Source organism: Uranotaenia lowii, chromosome 1 (genome assembly GCF_029784155.1).
Source record: "Uranotaenia lowii strain MFRU-FL chromosome 1, ASM2978415v1, whole genome shotgun sequence".
Classification (NCBI taxonomy): Eukaryota; Metazoa; Arthropoda; class Insecta; order Diptera; family Culicidae; genus Uranotaenia; species Uranotaenia lowii.
In genome coordinates this window covers 76,038,271-76,058,557 of record NC_073691.1, presented here as the reverse complement: position 1 = coordinate 76,058,557, position 20,287 = coordinate 76,038,271, and the positions used below count along the sequence as shown (strand labels likewise).

The following is a 20,287-nucleotide window of genomic DNA, read 5'->3' as shown; positions in this document are numbered from 1 at the left end:
GCATCAACAGGCCCTCAGTGGAGATGTGTCTCGAAGAAAGCTGACCGCTTCTTACGATCTCACTGATGAATGCAAACTTCACGTCCAGATGCTTCATCCGCCGATGGGTCCGGGCCTCTTCCAGGTACTGGATGCAAGGGATGTCGTCCTCCGTTAACGTCCGCCCAATTCACCCAGGAAGTTTGTTAACCACAAACCTTCCTTGACTGCATGGCAAAGGTGTCCTATCTCAGCTTCAGTCGACGATAAACTGATCGTCTGCTGACATTTCGTTGACCACGAAATTAGATTTGCGAAGATCACGAAAGGGTAGCCTGATACAGATCTTCAATCATCGGAGTCATTGGAAAAATCTGCATCAACATATCCGATGAATGGTTTTGATTTCACGTTTCTGCGGAATACCAACACGGTATCGGTTGTACCTCAAAGGTATCACAGAATACGCTTCAGGTCTTACCAGTGCCTATCCGCCGGGCTGGCCTGGTACTTGCTCAGTGCGCTAACCGCAGCACAGATATCTGGTCTCCAAGATGTGGCCAGGTATTGAAAACAACCAATCAATTCTTTAATTGGCTGTTCGGTGATAACCATCGTTCAGCTTCATCCAGCAAACGTTCGTGTCGAGCCTGTTGGAAACCTGTTGGTACACCAATCGGTCATACTAAATCGCTGCAAAACCTTTTCGACGTATCCTGCTTGCGAAATCTCGATGATTCTCTTGGTAAAATCTCGTTTGATGGTCATTCCCAAAAAAGTTTTGACCTCCAGGAGATCCTTCGTCTGAAATAACCTTCCAAACCTCTGAAACGTCTATTCCGGCAATCAGGATATCATCCACGTACAGGATAAGGGTGAGTCCTCGTTTGTAGAACCGGTAAACGCAGCAGTCACTCTTCAACGGATAGAAACCAAGCTTTCTTATCTCGTCTACGAATCGCTGGTTCCAAGCACGACTCACTTGATTTAAGCCGTAGAGGCTTTTCTCAATCAAACGAACTTCGATTTGCCGACGTCATCGTTTGGCAAACGAAATTTCCATTCAGGAATACAGTTTTGACGCCCATCTAATGAACAACCATGTCGTATTCGTTCGCCAACACCAAGACGGTTCGGACACTCTCCATCTTTGCAACCGGTGCATAGGTTTCCCAGTAGTCCAATCCTGGTCTTTGGGAACATCATTTTTCGACCATTCGAGCCTTGTAGCGACCGTCGTCCTTCAAGGTGAACACCAACTTCAACAAGATGGGGTTCCTGTGACCCGAGGGCAAGCTGACCGCTTCCCAAATTTTGTTCCATCAGGGCTGTCATCTCCTCGTCGATGGCAACCTTTCAGGAATCCCAATCGCACCAATCAAAACCACCCAATCAGCTAAGTGATGTTCTGAGGTAGCTTCTCATCAACAACGGCGGCTACATTAAAAAGCCACGTAGCGCTGTGTAGTTCCTTTTGTTCGCTGATTTCGTCTCAGGGCCAGTTCAGGGGTGACGAAATCTTGTTCATCATCGTCATCGTCCGGGAATTCCGCGCCGCTCTCGTTGTCGCTCTCGCCGTGATCGTCAACAACCACACTGTTAAGCAAATCGGCTAACCGTTCAGATGTGTTTTTTGTTGGTGGCACATCGGCTAACCGCTCAAATGTGATGGCCTCTGGTGGGTTTTTGACAGGCTCCTCGATGCCCTTCTCTAGCGCAGCACCGCCACGCACTGGCTCCAAAACGCTGGTATCATCGTAGACCACATTGCGGTGAATCTCGGATCGTCTCGAACCGTTTAAAAGCCGGTATCCGTTATTAGTGTAACCCACGAATATCAGACGTTTCGATTTCGGATCAAGCTTCTGCCGCTTTTCCTCGGGGATCTGTGCATACGCTGGACAACCGAAAATGCGCAGGTTGCTCAGCTTTGGCCTCCGACTGTACCACATCTCGAAAGGAGTCTTGCCACAAGACCTCTTGTTGGTGATCTGTTTGTGAGGTACGCAGCGCACAAAACAGCTTCGCTCCACATCGTCTTCGACAATCCGCTACCATGGATCATCACTCTGGCCTTCTTCATCAGTGTACGATTGGCTCGCTTGCTGACGCCATTGTGCTGCGGAGTATACAGGACCGTCATTATCATCTGACCTCCTTTCTCAGAGCAATGTTTATGAAAATCGTTACTAATGTGTTCACGACCGTTGTCGCATCGCAGCTTACACAACTTCTGATCGAAGTGTACAATTTCCATAGACTCATACTGCTAGAAGCCCTCGAACACCTTGCTCTGATGTTTGAGCAGAAAGAAGGTCATGAAGTGGGTGAAGTCGTCAATGAACGCAAACAGTACAAGTCTTTCAGGCAAAAACTTCCCCTGAAAACTCAAACTTGACTTGTTTCCCGAGAAAAGAAACCCTATTCCCGTTTCCAAGTATAGATATAGTATCTACAGTATGGACCAATGGATTTTCCAATTACACTCCTCAGATGCCTTGCCTCAGTTTGCTTGGCTCTCAAAAACTCTCTCGTCTTTGCTGTGGGGATGATGTATGGCTCTTCCAGAGTCTTAACATCCACCAACAGGCTCTGATCTCGCACCATGTGTTGAGTGGCACCAAAATCGATGACGAATCGGACCTTACGTTGATTCTGGTGGCTGATAATTTCAACATGCGAGCTATGAGAACTTCTAGCAGGCTGCTTTCTGGTAATCCCAGAAGAACAGCCTCTTTTAGCCATCAACGCTGTTTCTCAATAATTTAGAGATTCAGCAGCATGGGTTGGTTGAAGTCGCTGGCAACTAACCATATCCCAAACCTCCTCCTCGATGAATTTAGAAATTACGAAATTTCAAAAAATAACATTACAACTATTTATGACACTGCTGAAAAAAAAATCTTTTAGTAATAAATATAAAAGATTTTAACTCATTCAAGAACTTTGTTGGTCTAATTTGTACTCAATTGGTGACGTGGATTTGGCTGTCGATTTGTTGAATGAAACAATCATAGAACTATTCGATACTTTCGTTCCGGTACGTATTGTAAAATCTACAGTTAAGAACAAATGGTTTAATCTCAATATACTTAGAGCGATGATTGAGAGGGATTTGGCATATAGATACTGGATTGACTGCAGAACTGATTCCTCACAAACAGAATACAAGCGCCTTAGAAATCGAGTAACGACTTTGATCAATGAAGCCAAAGCTTCTTTCATTCAGCAATCTGTCGAGCATTACGATTCAAGTAGAGTATTGTGGAAAAGACTAAAAGATATTGCCGTAAAACCAAAAAAGGCTAGTGATAATATTTTTATCAACTCTGTCAATGAAATTAATAACCACTTTGCCACAAGTTTTACGATCGATGAACACAATATTGCTCGCCCTCCGGCCAATCCTCATGGCTTTGGATTTTCTAGGATTGCAGATAATGACGTGATTCTAGCCATATCATCCATCAAAACGAACTCTGTTGGATCGGACAACATTTCAATGAGATTTTTGAAATTGATTCTTCCTTCGCTGATTAAGCCAATTACGTTCATATTCAACCTAATCATATCAACTTCAAGATTTCCTCGTGCATGGAAAATGGCAAAAATTCTCCCGATTCGGAAAAAAGGAAAAAGTTTTGATATGAACAATCTTCGCCCAATCAGTCTACTCTGTGCGTTATCAAAAGTATTCGAAAAAATTGTTAAAATTCAAATAACTGACTATCTGAATACAACGAACCTACTGAACTCCAATCAATCGGGATTTAGATCCGGTCATAGTACAACTACTGCACTTCTTAAAGTACACGACGATATCCACGCCACTGTAGACAAAAAAGGCATAGCATTTTTGATGATGATTGATTTCTCCAAAGCGTTCGACCGAGTTTACTATGTGAAGCTTTTGAGGAAACTCTCTTCGAAATTCAACTTCTCTGGCAGAGCTGTAGACTTAATCCAGTCTTACTTGTCTGGAAGATCACAAATTGTGAGTATTGATGGAATCTGTTCAGATCCTGTTCCGGTAATGTCTGGTGTGCCTCAGGGTTCAGTTTTGGGACCTCTACTGTTCTGTATGTTTATTAACGATTTGCCAGCAGTTATAAGCCATTGTCAAATACATATGTTCGCCGATGATGTTCAACTTTACCTCTGCTCGTCTACCGACTCAATCGAAAGAATGGCTCGACTATTGAATGATGACTTGAGGTGCTTACAAGTTTGGTCTGATAGGAATATGCTACGTATCAACACTTCGAAATCCAACGTGATGCTCATCTCCCGTAATAGAATGAATGCTGAACTGCCGGTTATTACCCTGGGATCATCTAATGTTTCGTACGTCGACAAAGTATCGAATCTTGGAATAATTTTCCAAAGTAACCTGGAGTGGGACCAACAAGTCAACGCACTATGCGGTAAAATCTATGCAGTCCTACGCCATCTAAAATTGACAGCGAGCATACTACCACCGCATTTTAGATTGAAAATAGCTAAAACCCTAATTTTACCGCACCTTACCTTTGGCTCAGAGTTTTTGATAAATGCGTCAGCTATGGCAATGGATCGTTTACGTATTGCCATCAATCATTGCATCAGGTGGGTTTTTAAGCTGGATCGTTACGCGAGAATGAGCATACATCACCGGAAGTTCATGGGCTGCTCGTTTTACGATTTCTTCAAGCATCGTTCGAACATCATGATACAGAAGATATTTACAACAGCGACACCGGACTACCTCTACCAGAAACTTATACCTTTCAGAAGCAATCGAGTGAGAAAATTGGTTATTCCAAGAAATTTTACTTCCCATTACAACGGCACACTATTTGTACGCGGCATTGTCTATTGGAACCAGTTACCTGATGAGATCAAGATGAATTGTAACTTTAACGTTTTTAAAAGAGAGTGTTTAGCCAGGTTAGAATAGGATAAGAGTAGAGAAGATTAGCTAGAATTATTGCAAATCCCAGTAAAACCAATTGCGGTGATTGAAAAGATTGTTATCTTAAATTGCAAGAATAAATAAACAACAAACAAACAAACAAATTTGTTAAAGGCTGCAAAACGATTGGAAATATGGTTTTTGAAATATTGAGGATTCAATTTGGGTTAGAATATTCTAAAAATGTCGTCGAAATTCCCGTTTTGTGCTAAACTGGAAAAAATAAACAAAAAGAAAACTTCTATAGCTTTTTTCTCAGAATTCAAAATTGCTTGCGATTTTAGGGAAAACTGATAGAATTAAATCATTCAATATTCAAATTTTTGAAGTGTTCTCTTCTTTTGCCAAAAAGTGCACAAGTTGATTAAATTAATTGATTGAAGAGGTTAAATTCGTTAATTTGATAGAATTCATTAATTTGATTAAATTAATTAATTTAGAACAACAAATTGATTAAATCAATTTTTTAATAAATTTGACAAAAAAAAGTGCACAAATTGGGACCTGTTGGAACCCCAAATTAGTCTTTTTTTTGTTTGTTTGTTGTTATTCAATCAACGAATCCCGTACACTAAATTGTGGGTGATTGTAATTTCTTCAAATTTTTTGAAGACACTGATGTTCTATTTCCACATAGAAGAACAAGAAATTGAGTTGGTGTATATACAGTACCGTTCATAATTGTATAGCACGCGCACTTTCACTTCGACTTTGAACTTCCATAACTTTTACTCTGATAATATTTTATGATCAATATTTTTGCGTTAGATAGATCAACTATAACACTATTATATCACAAAATTTGAGCTTTCTGGAGTTTGTATGGCCTGAGAAACAGTAATTCTACGAAAATAGAACTTTTTGGACCTTTTTCATTGAAACTACTATATCTCTGAAACTACGCTACATTTTTAATTGAAATTTTGCAGAGTGATGGTTGAAGTATAAAGCTAGCATGTGTGAAGTTTTCGAAAAGTCCTATCGATGAGATCAAAAGTTACGCGAGGGGCAATATTTCAGGCATGAACCTAGAAATACGGTTTCTATAGAATTTTGGACGATTCATGAGAAAAATAACTTTTCCTCCACCAATCAGACAAAAAATGTCAGGCAAAAGCAATGAAGAAAAGGAAAAATGTAATAAATGATCCTGTTTTTCTACGGATGTGGACTTTCGGGGCAATTAATTTACACTCTTTTACTGGGCAAAACGTACATGTATTCAACGATAAACGAATAAAATATAGCGCGACGGTTCGGATCAAACTTAGAAGACGTTTTATTTCTTGCTTAGGTACACGGTACGACACAGGACAGACACAAAAGATGCGTGTGATCTGCTGGCCGTTTATTGCAAGTCTGTATCTATTGTACTGGATGTGCTGTGCGCTATGGGATGCTGTAATAGGCGCCAGATTTGGCTTCCTAATTTTGAGAGGGAGAGATCAACTGGCTAATAGGTTTGATATGCGGTATGAATGGATTGTGTTTTAACAGGGTTTGCAATGACCGGATTTTCGTGCGAACATACCGGCCGCCTTGAAATACTACCTATTTCAAAAAATCTTTGTACAATGATTCCCTACATTGTTGCATCCCATACGAAAATACTATTACTAACATTGCTTATTTTATCTAAACTAACGATGTATTGGTAACGAAACTACGATGACGAAGACTACGATGACGAAGACTACGATGACCAAAACTGCGATGACGATAATCATACAGGCTTCGGTGATTCACAGCCCAGGACCTCCAACGCAACGCCGACCCTGTGAGGGAGAACAAGTAAGTCCCTAAAAGGATGATTGTAAAGCAAGGTACTTAACGTTGGGTGGGGTTGGGGTGACAGGTCCGACCCGTCCGATCGTGACCGCGTCACCCCCCATGGCTTTAGGGCTGGAATCCTGCTCAGACTGGCTGCGTCTGGTTGCGCTTCTGCAACTACGGGGACTGGACGATCTTTGCCACCAAAGATACGGAGACTGGACGATATCTACCAACGATGTACAAACGACAGGACACGGAAACACATATCGCTTGTAGTACGGATGGCGGTTGAACGGACAATGTGGTGACTGGACGACGTGACGACAGGAGAACGGAACAACTGGTTGACTAGATGGCTAGATGACTAGTTGAATGGATGACTGGATGTGGTCCACCGGACCGATTCGACCTAATAAGATGAGAGGGTGCTTTTTTATCTTTTTAATCACACATTACAAAAACTTCCCTGGAGCGGAGGCCTCCTGGCCTCCGCGAGCGCCCCAGGCGCTGATGACGATGACTGACTGCGATGCAAGACTACGACGATGGTGGAGGGTTGCTGTCAGCTCACGATGACCCCCAGATAAAGTTGGCCAAACTCGCTGAAGATCTTGTTTGCTGACTACGTGCAGAGAACATGTACCATGGATTTGTCTCCGACGTACTTGAAATCCGCCGGTGATGTAGCTTGAAACAATAGGTCGTCTCAATGGAAAAACAAGAACAGGGTCGAATACGGTGGACAACTTAACTGATGATTTTTAAACTGCTTATTGTGATGGTGAAGCTAGTTGGATGATGGCTTGCTAATCGACTGGGAAGTTTAGCGTTCTAGGGGGGATGAATTCGGTTTCGTCGTCTACGGCGAAATGGACAACAAGTCTCTGGAACTGTTCGTTGCGAAAACGCTGATGAATTCCATCCAATCTTCTCAATCCCTCACGCACGGAATAAACAAGCAGCCGAGCTTCGGCACAGAATACCCAGTGGTTGTGGTGCTTGATTTTAATTTTCGCATGAGGATGTTTACTCCACAGAAACATCGGATGCTTCCTGTCTTCGCTAATCGGTACGTGCGCTCGCCGGCCGCCAACACGAATTATGCTAACGACAAACACATGAATCAAGATGAGGATCGCGGATGATGCCTTCAGCGGTCGTCCTCTCTGGATAACGTCGTATTCCCCTGGGAAACATTCAGGTTGACGATCAACTCGAAGGATGGCTGCATGCTGATTAGGTTTCCACACTAAACTCAAGTTCTTCCCAGTTGAAGTTGAAGAATCTACGTTCAAGGAGGCGCGCTCGTCTCTAAGGTGATCTGGTAATGCAGACAGTACTTGTGCTGAATTTGAGTTGAATTTCCTCAACAAAAAACAACCTGCTGTTACAAACTCAATCACCTCCTTTCCTAACTTCTTCGCACTGTCATCTGAACTCGCTACAGTTAGCGAATCATCGACATGCGTTCCGTATTGAAGACTATTTACTGCTCCAGGATACGATTCCTCCCCACTTTCTGCTAGCTGCTGGAGGCACTTCTTTTCGCTGTTGGTTAACTGTTTTTCTACGCTGGAAGACCGTTTTGATGCTGCGTTACGCGACTCCCCCAGTTGCCGAATTACGTGGTCACATTTCGGCAAAAAGACACCTTCTCTATCGCAGTCACGAATGTTGGTTTCAACGGAAAACTCCTCGCTAGTCGACCTTTCAACGGATTTTTTACTCGCTGCTACTGGACATGCCACGGTGGAAAACGAATAGGATGACGATTTTTCCGGAATGGTGCCTGCGATGATCCATCCAAGCACGGAATTTTGCAGACTAGGGCCATCCTTCGTCACTCTAAATCTGCCTTCCAGAAGCAGATCGAAGAAGTACTCGGCGCCGATAATGATGTCGATCTCTCCTGGTTCCGAAAAGCTGGGATCAGCAAGCTGATCTTCTTGAGGTAAACACCAACTCTCGTAGTCAACTCGTTTTGCAGGAAGTGTGACTGTCAGCTCGGGCAAAACGAAAAAACTCATGGCAGTGTTGAATGCTGAAATGTCCGAGGTTCGAGCACTAACGGAAGCTTCCACCAGTTTGCGTGACACAGCTCGTGATCCACCGATGCCTTGAACGGTGAGGTTTTCTGGAACATGTCGTAGTTTTAGTTGTTGGCTGAATCGAGTGGTCATGAAGCAAAACTGGGAGCACGAGTCGAGCAAAGCTCGGGCTAATCGAATATTTCCAAGAGAATCCTGGATTCGAACAATGGCTGTGGACAACAGGACTTGTTTCATGAGGTTCGGTGTGTGGGAGGGAAGTGCTATGGCTTGCTGAGGGTCTGTGGTGAGAATGGGCTGTGTAACTGGATACGAGGTTGAGGGTTGAGTGTTGGGAGGGTGGCTTGGAATTGACTGGTTGGATATCGGTGGGGAGTGTGATAATAACGAAGACTGACGACGAGGCTGAGACACTGAAGGTGTAGGACGAGTTGATTGCTGCGAGACGGAGGATCTGGGGTGTAGAAGCGAGTGATGACGCATACCGCAATGGTGACAGGAACCTTTCCCACAATCACGAGCTAGATGACCGGACGACAAACAATTGTAGCACAATCTTGCTCGCTTCACTGATCCACTTCTTTCACTGACAGTTTGTTTCAAAAATTTGGTGCACCGAAAAGCAATATGAAAAACATCACCACAAAACGGACACTTCACTTGGGATGTAACTGCAGGGTTGCTGACACCAAATCTGGAACGATTCTCGCTGCTTTCTGGTCGTTCAGGTCTCCGATGAGCGATGGATTCCAACATCGAACAATGGTTGCGCAGGAAACACATCAGGTCGTCGTACAGCGGAACCTCTTTGGAACTGTGGTGGGTTTCCCACTGGCGCAGGGTGGATTGATCCAGGCGAGAACACAGCATGTGAACCAGGAGCGTGCTCCACTGGCCTGGGTTCTCGCCTACCTTTTGCAGCATTTGGAGGTTCCGCTCGAATTCGCTGAGCAACGTGTTGAGTGAATCATAGCTCTCCTTCCTCATCGGCTCGATGGAAAACAGCGAATCGAGATAAGATTTCACCAGCAGCTTCCGGTTCTCATAACGCTTTTCCAAGGTTGACCAAGCGATCTCGTAGTTAGCGGCGATGATGTCCACTGAAGCAATCGCTTGTAGAGCCTCACCCGTCACGGCCGAACGAAGATAGCAAAACTTGTCGGTATCGTTAAGTTGATTGCTGGAGTGGATCAGGCTCTTAAAGGAATCTCTAAAGGTGACCCATTCCTTGGACTTTCCACTGAAAAACGGCAGCTTGATTTCCGGCAACTTCACCCTTGCCAGAGTTGATGGAGGATCAAAAGATTCGGCTGCACTTGGACCTGGAGTTGCGTTGATTGATGCTCGTATCGCTGACAACTGGCGCCGAAGTTCGCTCTTCACCACACAGTAGTCTTCCTCGAATTCTACCAGGATTCCCACATTCTCGTCCTCTCTTGCTTGATCCAATGCCGTTTGTTCGATGAATTCGTCCGTTGAAGCGCTCAGGTGGTCAGTTTGCAGCTCAATTTCGGTTCTCACTTTTTTAAACTGTTCAAAGGTGGATTCTAACAGTTCCAATCGCACACTTATAAGTTCACTGTTGTTGCTTTCATTGGACGCAAACTGACGCACCGAGTTTAAAGTTCTTCGCAGGTTTCGATCCTGCTTAATAAGCTCACGCAATTCACTGGGCATTGTCACAAGCAAGGGTTCACTGGGAAGCACTATTTCGCCTTCACTGGATCACCGAATACACCTTGACACCCGACCGATCAACTCAACGTCTCGCGCGAATGATTGATAGCAACAATAAAACTGGTTTTCCGGAGCTGATGTATCGCAAAATCAGCCAAAAGTGTCTCAGCCTAGCTGTTATCACAAAATCAGCCAAATTCTATTCTGGTCCGGATTTTAATCCAACCAGCGTTACTTTAAGTATTACTCTTCTCGACCAACACTCAACGAGAAGTCCAAAAAACTTAACACAGGCCAAAATGTGTGGGATCCTAACTCTCGATCACCACAGCCCAAAAACAAAGCAAAATAGTACTTCCCTGAAATTCCTGTTGGCCACGAAGATCCTCTGAGATGGAGAACAGCATCCGTTGCAACTCGTCCAGAATTGCGCAACAGCAACGGGTTCCAAAAAATGCAGCACGGGTGATCGGATGACCAAAATCCGTTGAATCGGCAGTCAACAAATTGCCAGCAGCTAACAGCGGCAGCAACACGAACAAAAAAAGACAGCTTTCGAAATTTCCGCCAATTTGGCTCACTTTTTTCAACACTTTTTACAGCACTTGTACAGTTTAGCGAATGTGCATATCACAGAATAATCGCCGAACAGTTAGCGTACAATTTTTATTTCACACAGAACACCACCAAGTACATTTATTCCCCACACAATTCAAGTGCACAAGCACGGGAAATCGTTTACTTTGCAATTTCCCCCAAAGTGGCACCCGATTGAATATGAACGACAATAATTTGCCAATCAGCCACGGAAAACGGGAACAAATTTATTTCCCCCCAAGAGGCACAAGCAAACTTGAGCGGCACTATTAAACCCGCCAAAAACAACCACGGGAAACGAATCACTTTTTCACTTTCCCCCAAGTGGCACAGGTCACACGCTAGTTTTTAGCGGCAATTTTAACCCGCCAGCCGTACAGGACAAAGTACTTTTCTTCTTGTTGACCGACGCACTGATTACGCGGCAGTCCTTTTTGTGCACAAATAACACACACAAAAGGTCAACGACCGAACGACTCCGGCTCGAAGGACCAATGTTTTTTCACGGATGTGGACTTTCGGAGACAATCAATTACGCACGGGTTTTGCTGGGCACGATAACATGTATTCGACAAAGAACGAATTAAAATATACAGCGCGACGGTTCGGATAAGTAATAGACTTTATTGCTTGCTATGTAGGTACGGTACGACACACGCTTGCCCAGCACTTTTATCGCAACACACTATGTCCACCACAGGTCACTTTTTCCACGGCGGCTTTAAAGTCCCGACATCCGGCTCGAAGGACCAATGTTTTTCTACGGATGTGGACTTTCGGGGCAATTAATTTACACTCTTTTACTGGGCAAAACGTACATGTATTCAACGATAAACGAATAAAATATAGCGCGACGGTTCGGATCAAACTTAGAAGACGTTTTATTTCTTGCTTAGGTACACGGTACGACACAGGACAGACACAAAAGATGCGTGTGATCTGCTGGCCGTTTATTGCAAGTCTGTATCTATTGTACTGGATGTGCTGTGCGCTATGGGATGCTGTAATAGGCGCCAGATTTGGCTTCCTAATTTTGAGAGGGAGAGATCAACTGGCTAATAGGTTTGATATGCGGTATGAATGGATTGTGTTTTAACAGGGTTTGCAATGACCGGATTTTCGTGCGAACAGATCCATTTGTGTTTTGAAATCAGTATCTCGCGATATTGTTTTGATTGTTTTGATTGAAATAGATTTACTGGTTGTTAAACAGAGAATATGATTTTCCTATGAAAAAATTCGTCCAAAATTCTATAGAAATCGCATTTCTAGATCCATGCCTGAAATATTTCAACTCGCGTAACTTTTGATCTCATCGATAGAACTTTTCAAAACTTCACACATGCTAGCTTTATACTTCAACAATCACACTGCAAAATTGCAATAAAAATTTTGCGTAGTTTCAGAGATATTGCAGTTTGAATGAGAATAGGCCAAAAAGTCCGATTTTCGTAGAATTACTGTTTCTCAGGCCACACAAACTCCAGAAAGCTCTAATTTTGTGATATAATAGTGTTATAGTTGATCTATCTAACCTAAAAATATTGAACAAAAAATATCATCAGAGTAAAAAGTTATGGAAGTTCAAAGTCGAAGTGACAGTGCGCGAGCTTCCAATTTCTATACAATTATGAACGGTACTGTAGAAGTCAGAAATGATCTATTAAAGCGAAAATTCACGTCACGAAAGTAATCGATGGCAATTTTGACCTCCGTTCGTTGACCTCATTGTTAAACTTGTTATTGGCAAAACCATGGGTGGCAAAACTCCTCAGATCGGCTTGTCCAGTGAAAGAGAGTGCAATTTTTTCGGTCTGCTCCCCAATCTGTGCGGGGAGAAATAAATCGCACTGAAATCAAGAGTGAGATTGTCAACACATAAGAGTGAGCGAGTGCTTTAACATCCGCTGATGAAGAGAATTACCTTCTCCGGAAAAATCTGTTACGCATTCTATTGAGGAGAAATCTGAGAGCAAACTCAGTTTATTCTTGGTACGTTCACCAGAAAAGATGCTGCTCGCCGAATCAAAGGTCCCAGAGGTGTTTGGTTTCTAGAAGCCGTCCTGATCTTAATTGCAATTCATGTTGTAATGAAAACAGTTTACCTCTTTAACCAATAATGGTAATCTTCGGATCAGATGATATTTGATCGGTGTTTTCGGTATAAATTATAAGCCACCTAACTTCTTATCTCTTCTGCTGCATAAATTAAGGCGTATACTGCACCGCTATTTCACCATAATTTATGCAATTTAAGAAAAGCTGCATTTCATTTCCACCAAACTACTGGTGTCCTGAAAAATCTTGTTTTTTGTTCTTCGCGGTATTATGATTTTTTGACGAAAGCACCTGGCACCTCTTCTTCGAACGCTAGCTTTTGCAAGAAAAAGAAGAAAAAAAAGGAAAACAGCAGTGGGCATGGTAGCGGGGGAGAAATTGTTTTTACTTTTTCTACGTGGTGTGGTGGGATTCAAAATAATTTTTTCTTCATTTACTCTGAGGTGTATGACTGAAACACAGGGCCCTCTTTGTTTAGAATTCTCTTTCTCCCACTGAGATGCGAATGCTCTCACACTTGCCGTCCGAGTCACTTACAGCTCGTGTAAATTCGGGTAACGAGTGGAGCACGATCAGCGAAAGAGGATTACACTCCGAAGCCGAACTGAAAACAGTGTTGTTTTCTCCCGGCTCTTTGCTGTTTGAGAAGAGCCGACCAACCCAGGGCCAAACAATATTCATTTTAAAGGAATTCAATTCGCTACCATTTTCATTTATTTTCTATATTCTAAAATAAATCTAGCGTAACATTTCAAAAGGGCGAAACTGCCAAATGTATACAAATTGAGTTAACAGTGATTTCGGATGTACGCGGTTGCACTTTACCTAATAAACGCGGATCTGAAAATCACTTAAAACTTTCAAAAAATTGATAAAATACAATTGGGCGAAACTTCCTGTTGATGCATTTTCGTTGGAACGTGAACTTACGCCTATTCAAAATGGGGTTAATTTTTCTATTCATGTAGAGCCAATGGGCGTTGTTGGATTACTAGAGAGCGATGTCAGGCTAAACCAATAACCCTTCGTACGACCCTGGATCATTAATGAAGAAGGACGGTTCAAAGATGTCGAGATGCAACTGTCAGCATCTCTAATGAACAGCTGATTAGAAGGAGTAAAATGATTGTGGACTATGTTTGTCCTTTACCAAAAAAGAAGCCAAAATTTTGTATTGTATCCAGTCTTAGTCTTAAGAAAACCCGGACTTGAGTTGACTGCACACTCATCTGGCGCAACCCCTTATAGTGTAGTTTTGACCCGTTATCGGAAAAGACTGGGTTAACTCCTTTTTCATATAAACCCCTTTTTTTTTTTAGTTGGTAACCACAGGTGGTAAATCCCGGTTTACGGATTGTATTCCAAGGCACGGCGAGCCACCGCGTCCCCCCAGTTTGCTACTCTGGGTCCATGGGTACAATGGGCAGACTCATGATATACTCCGTGTATACCCCCTACTCCCTAAACTCCACCTGGGGCCGCAGACCTGGTTCCCACCTCGAACTGTTTAGTACACTATGCTTCAATAGTGGGAGGTCTATTCGCGCTAATGCGCTCAAAGGCAATACTCATTAACGAGACCACTTTCAGCAAAACCTCTCATCCTTACGACTCGACGCCTGAACTCTCCTCTAGCGACTTGAGAACCGACATCTCCTCGCAATGACTCGAGATTCCCACACAAACCTCTCCTCTTCGCGACTTGAGGCCTGATCTCTCCTCTAACGACTTGAGATCTGACCCCTCCTCGCATCGACTCGAGGTTTACCTCTCCTCTGCACGATTCAAGGCCCGATCTCTCCTCTAACGACTTGAAATCTGACCTCTCCTCGTAATGACTCGAGGTGACCACTTGTACCCCTCCTCTTGTTGGTAAGGGGCCTGATCCCTCCTCTTACGACTCGGGACCCGACCTCCTATCATAAAGACTCGGGGTTGACCACACAAACCTCTCCGCCTGAAGGTTTGAGGCCTGACCTCTCCTCTAACGACTCGAAGCCCGACCTCTTATCTTCAGGGTTCGAAGTTTGCCACCTTGCCCGTCGTGTGCCAGATCGAGAGCAGCTTATCCTGGACTCGCGCCTGTCACGGCACACGCGCGGGACTTAACGCAACGACTCGGATGATTCCCGACGAAGACGTCATCCTACACCGACTCGAATGGCTCGCCCGGCGTCGAGAGCCACTCTACCCGTGGGTATTCCCCGAACGTGGAATAACCCTTTCCCAACGATTTCCACTGCGAAGAAGGTCAAGTCTTATCCCCGCAGCTTCTGTCGTTGAGAACCGCTCTACTCGGATACTCCCCGAAGGTGGAGCATCCTACACGCGAACGCGGCGCACCCACGGCATCCGCTACGCAGAAGGTATTGTCTTATCTTTGTAACTTCAAACCGTGGGGTCGGACGCACTCTACTCGACAGCCCCCCGTCGATGGGGTCAGTCTACTCCGACCGTTGTCCGGTCTTCTTTATCCCCCTTGGTTGGCAACCCTAGGATTTTTGGCCCGCGGATTTTCCTGCCCGTTGTGTGCCAAATCGAGAGCAGCTTATCCTAGACTCGCGCCTGTCACGGCACACATTCGGGACTTGGAACGCTACGACTCGGATGTTTCCCGACGGTGACGACATCCTACACCGACTCGAGAGGCTCGCCCGGCGTCGAGAGCCTCTCTACCCGTGGGTATCCCCCGACAGTGGTTAACCCTCTTCCCTCGAGATCCGCTACGAGGAAGGTAAAGTCTTATCCCCGCAGTTTCCCTCTTAGGAAGCGGAACTACTCGGATACCCCCCGACATTGGGGTATCCTACACACGTTCGCGGCGCACCCCTGACCTCCGCTACGCAGAAGATGTTGCCTTATCTTTGTAGCTTCGATCAAGGGATCGGACGCACACTACTCAGATGCTCCCCGCCGATGGAGTCATCCTAACCGTTCGCGGACTGCCGTTGGTTCCAGCTCCTCTGCAGGGCAGTCATGATCCGGGTGAACCCATCGCTGACCGCGTGCCAAGTGTTGGAATCCGCACACATCCTCTGTACAACGTTATCTGCTGTCGTGTCAGGCCCACAGGCGGCAAATATGGAAGTACGTACCGCCGCAAACCTCGGACAGACAAACACCACATGTTCGGGTGTTTCCTCTACGTCACCACAATCTGGGCAATATGGCGAAGCCACATGTCCAAACCGGTAGTGGTACTTCATGAAGCATCCATGACCAGTCAGGAATTGCGTCATATAGAAGTCCACTTCACCGTGCCTTCTTCCGATCCATAAACCCCTTGTACCCTTTATAGTGTACACAGCATGTACGTCAAACAGAGGTGCAAATTAGTAATGTAAGCATGTAAAATCTACACATTATTTTGGAAGCCCGCTCTGCGATGTCAGCCCTTTGATGTTAGCCCGTTAAAGTGCCAGAAGGATGGAAAGAAAATAATAAAAACAAATCAGTTTGTTTCAAATTTCTGTATTCGGCTTGGTATAATTTTCATGCTCCTGTTATAGAATAGGAAAATATTCAATCAACTGATCTTCTTTCAGCATTAACCGATTCATTAAATCGTCGAACGAGATCGGTTACGGCAGAAAGAGTTCTATATTCTGAATGACAAGTTAAAAAACTACCCTTTATTTAGTAAGCCAGCTTTTCTAAATAATGTGTAAAATTGACTCGATGAAACGACACGTTTTTTGACAGATCTCGGCTGTTCGCAATATTGGGTCAATTTTACAAGTTTAAGGTGTTGCGCCAAATGAGTGTGTGAGTGTGTGAAAAAACGGTCTATTTAATTAGTTTTTGCGTGTAGGACCAACGGGCGAAACTTCAAAATCAAAACAAAAAAGGCCGATCAATTGGGCGAAAGCAAAAATCGAAAACAAAAAAAGGCGAAACTCGAAAATCTCTGAAATTTAGTGAAAAAAGTTAAAGTTCTTGATGAGCAATACGTCAATAGTGTGACAATAAATGAATATATAGCCAAGGAATATTTAAAGGAGGTAGTGCCGAGGCAGCCTTGCTTTAGTATTAGTACCGCCTGTGACGTCACTGTTGCCAATAATCTGTGAATTTATATGAATATTTTTCCTTTTTTGTTAGGAATTGAAAAAAATTGGAGATTTTTCCAACTTTAAAGGCACACAATTCTAGAAATATTATTGTTCTTTAAGACTGATACTAAAAAAATTTAATGTAGTAGTTGTTTTGCTTTAATTCAGACGATTGAAGTTGCTGAGGTATCCTAACTCAAATTGACAAAACTTGATAATTAGTTCAAAATTTTGCTAATAAATGTTGAAATCAGTTAGAATTTAGTAAACCAAAGTTGCAATGGTTTTATTGGGGTTAATTGTTCTAAATTAGAAATTCATATGGTCAACCATGTTAGATTCAAATCATGACGATGAGGTGCACTGCCATAAACTACCAATCAGATCTTTTGAAAGGGGAAAACTATTATTTTTGCTCGTTTCACATAGAGCATGACTGTGTATTCAATAACAAATTCAAGAATAATACACACTGCAGTCTATTGAACACAAATAAACCTCATAGCACAATCAACTAGTGGCCTTACAACAAAATCCGATTCTAATTGGATTTTAATATAGTTCCTTAATGTGTTTAACTTTGAAATTTGAGTTCTACCAGTATAAACCTTCGACAGCTTGGCAACAGTGACGTCACGAAAAAAAATCCAATATGGCTCTTGGCACTACCTTCTTTCAATATTCCTTGATATATAGCACATTTTTGATGTTATTTAACAAAAAGTTGTCTTCTGTAGATCGTTTTGATGTTTAAGTTAGTGGCACTAACTTAGTGCTGTACGGATTTTTTAAATTTATAATAGGAACCTAGCTGGCGTAAATGGATACCAAACGTACTCGTAGACGGTGAATTCAAACGCCAAACGCAAAATTTTATCAGCCTAACCTGTATATGAAATTCAAAGAACACAAATTAGCATTCCAGATTGCTCGGATTTCTCCGGGCTCGCCCGGTTTTCAATTAAATTTTCAAGAGAAATCCGGTTCGACGCGGGTGCCCGGATATTTAAAAAAAAAAACTGCCCGGATTTTGCCCGGTATTATTCACATTATTTGCAAAATCAATTCCAGCTTCAGATTGTTTGTCAAAAAATAGATTTGTTAAAGTTTGTTTAATCAAAAACCTTTTTTTGGATGCATTAAACACGAATTTAACGCTGCTGATGGGCTGCGACAAAAAATCATTTTCTTCACTTTCCTCTTCATATTTTTAGATAATTGTCTAATTTTTTTTTAAATATTTGGCCTGATATTACCCGATTTTTGGAATGGAAATTTTTAAATTTTACTCGCTTTTTCAATAATATTTACGAAAATTGGCCTTCTACGTGCAAAAATTATTCTGGAATTCTAATACATACATAAACATACACTGATATCCTCTTTGACTGATAGACTTTAACGCATGAGGTTTAACTTGCAGAAAAAAATCCTGCATTGAAATCTTTCTGGTTCGATACACTGAGCTACACAGCAGCGCCGCTAAAGCCAGAGTATATTCATTATTGGGTATCGTACAGCGATCGTGTAATTAGCCCACGATAATGTACATAGCTGTTATGAGATTTTTCAAACATTTCATAGGAAACAAACTTTAATCTTCGTTTGACATCATCTGCACAAACAAAAAAGTTCAGTAATTAGAGTAAAGGAAATAAAGTAAGAGATGTAAAAATTGATTTCAATTTGGAACATGTTAAATAAAGAGCCTAGAATCATTCCAAAACTCGAATTAGAAAATAGTTACGAGAAAAAATGCAACAAATAGCAACCGAATGTTGAGAGATCGTTTACAGCAAACGAATAGTGTCTCTTGTTCGGAGCAGATCCTCCTAATGGGGGGAGGTTTGAATGAATGTATATGTATCGTCTCTTGTATTGCTAAATATGCGAGGCCTCAAAGCGTGTTTTTGAATGTCTCTTTTGAGGAAATAGGCGAGGATTTCAATCACTGCTTGAACGTCTCATCCAGCAGTTATTTAATGGATATATGGTAACTTTCGGTGACTTGTTGATGAAGCATTAGCCAGAACTGCGGAACGACCATGCATCCAAGGTGGCTTCCATACATAACGAATTCCACGAAAATTTAGATATTTCTACAGTAAACCGAATCTTTATAAGAAGCTCATTTATCTGAGAAGTCGAATTTATGAATTTGAGGACAGTAGCGTACAATCTACTGGCATTAAAAATAATTTTTATGGAAAACTGAAGAATTCAGTGCAATGCTCGCTATTTTTCTTAACAACTACGTCATTATTCTGGAAATCTGTCAACAAATATGGCGGATGAGGTAACCTGTTATTTCAAAGAACTTTGCGTTAGAGCGCAATTTTATAGCCAGCTCTTTCTCTTTTCTTCAGAGCCAGCGACTTCCACCCGCGCGACAGAGCATTTCGCCTTTTCAGTCAGAAGAACCCTCATCGGAATTCTTGTAGAATATGTATGCAGGGACAGTTTCGAACTGCAGCGTCTCTGGATTCCGACAACGAACTGGTTTAGACGAGTAATGGGTCAAGAGTATTTTAACATAAATTTTAGTTTTTCTTTTACTTTCCATCCTAGACGGATCAACGCACAGACTGCACTTGATATTTTTTGTTAAATGAATTATCTTACCAGCGTCCCATCACAAACGTGCGTATCCGCTCGGAACAGCGCCACCATCCAGGGCCAATCTCCGGGTGCAGCCATCTTGGAGAGACCAACATTTTGCCCATTGTTTGGTAACGCCGATTGAACGCCACACTCCAGCTGACCACAGCTCACGTACAGGGACTGCTTCGTCTGACATGTCGTTCGCACGAAGGAAATTTCCGATGCCCTCGGGTCCAGTACCCTGACGTAGCTGGTGTTGGGTTCCGTATCGTTACGGATCTCGGAGAAGTCCACCCGTTCGTATCCGAGGGCTTTACAGAGCGATTCGGCTACGGTAGTCCGGACAAATTCGTTGGTTTCCATACCGATGGAGCAAAGCTTTCCGGTAGTTCCTTTTTCGGAGAATACGGCGTAACCTTCCGAGAAGAACCTCGGCCGATAGGGGACAATTGGAGCCGGGAACGTCAGATGGGTTACTTGCGGTGAGATAGACACTGAAACAAATTTTTGGTTAGTTTTTTTTGTATTGAAGTGAAAGATCAAAATTCTTA

At 43.0% G+C, this 20,287-nt stretch overlaps 1 protein-coding gene across 1 annotated transcript in view; it reads right to left on the bottom strand.

Moving 5' to 3' along the window:
• The window catches only part of LOC129746008 (uncharacterized), a 269,649-nt gene that overhangs the window by 2,547 nt on the left and 246,815 nt on the right, over nucleotides 1–20,287 (bottom strand). Inside the window, exon 6 of the mRNA XM_055739429.1 lies at nucleotides 19,758–20,230. Coding sequence (XP_055595404.1) covers nucleotides 19,758–20,230 — 473 coding nt within the window. The remainder of the gene's footprint in view (nucleotides 1–19,757; nucleotides 20,231–20,287) is intronic.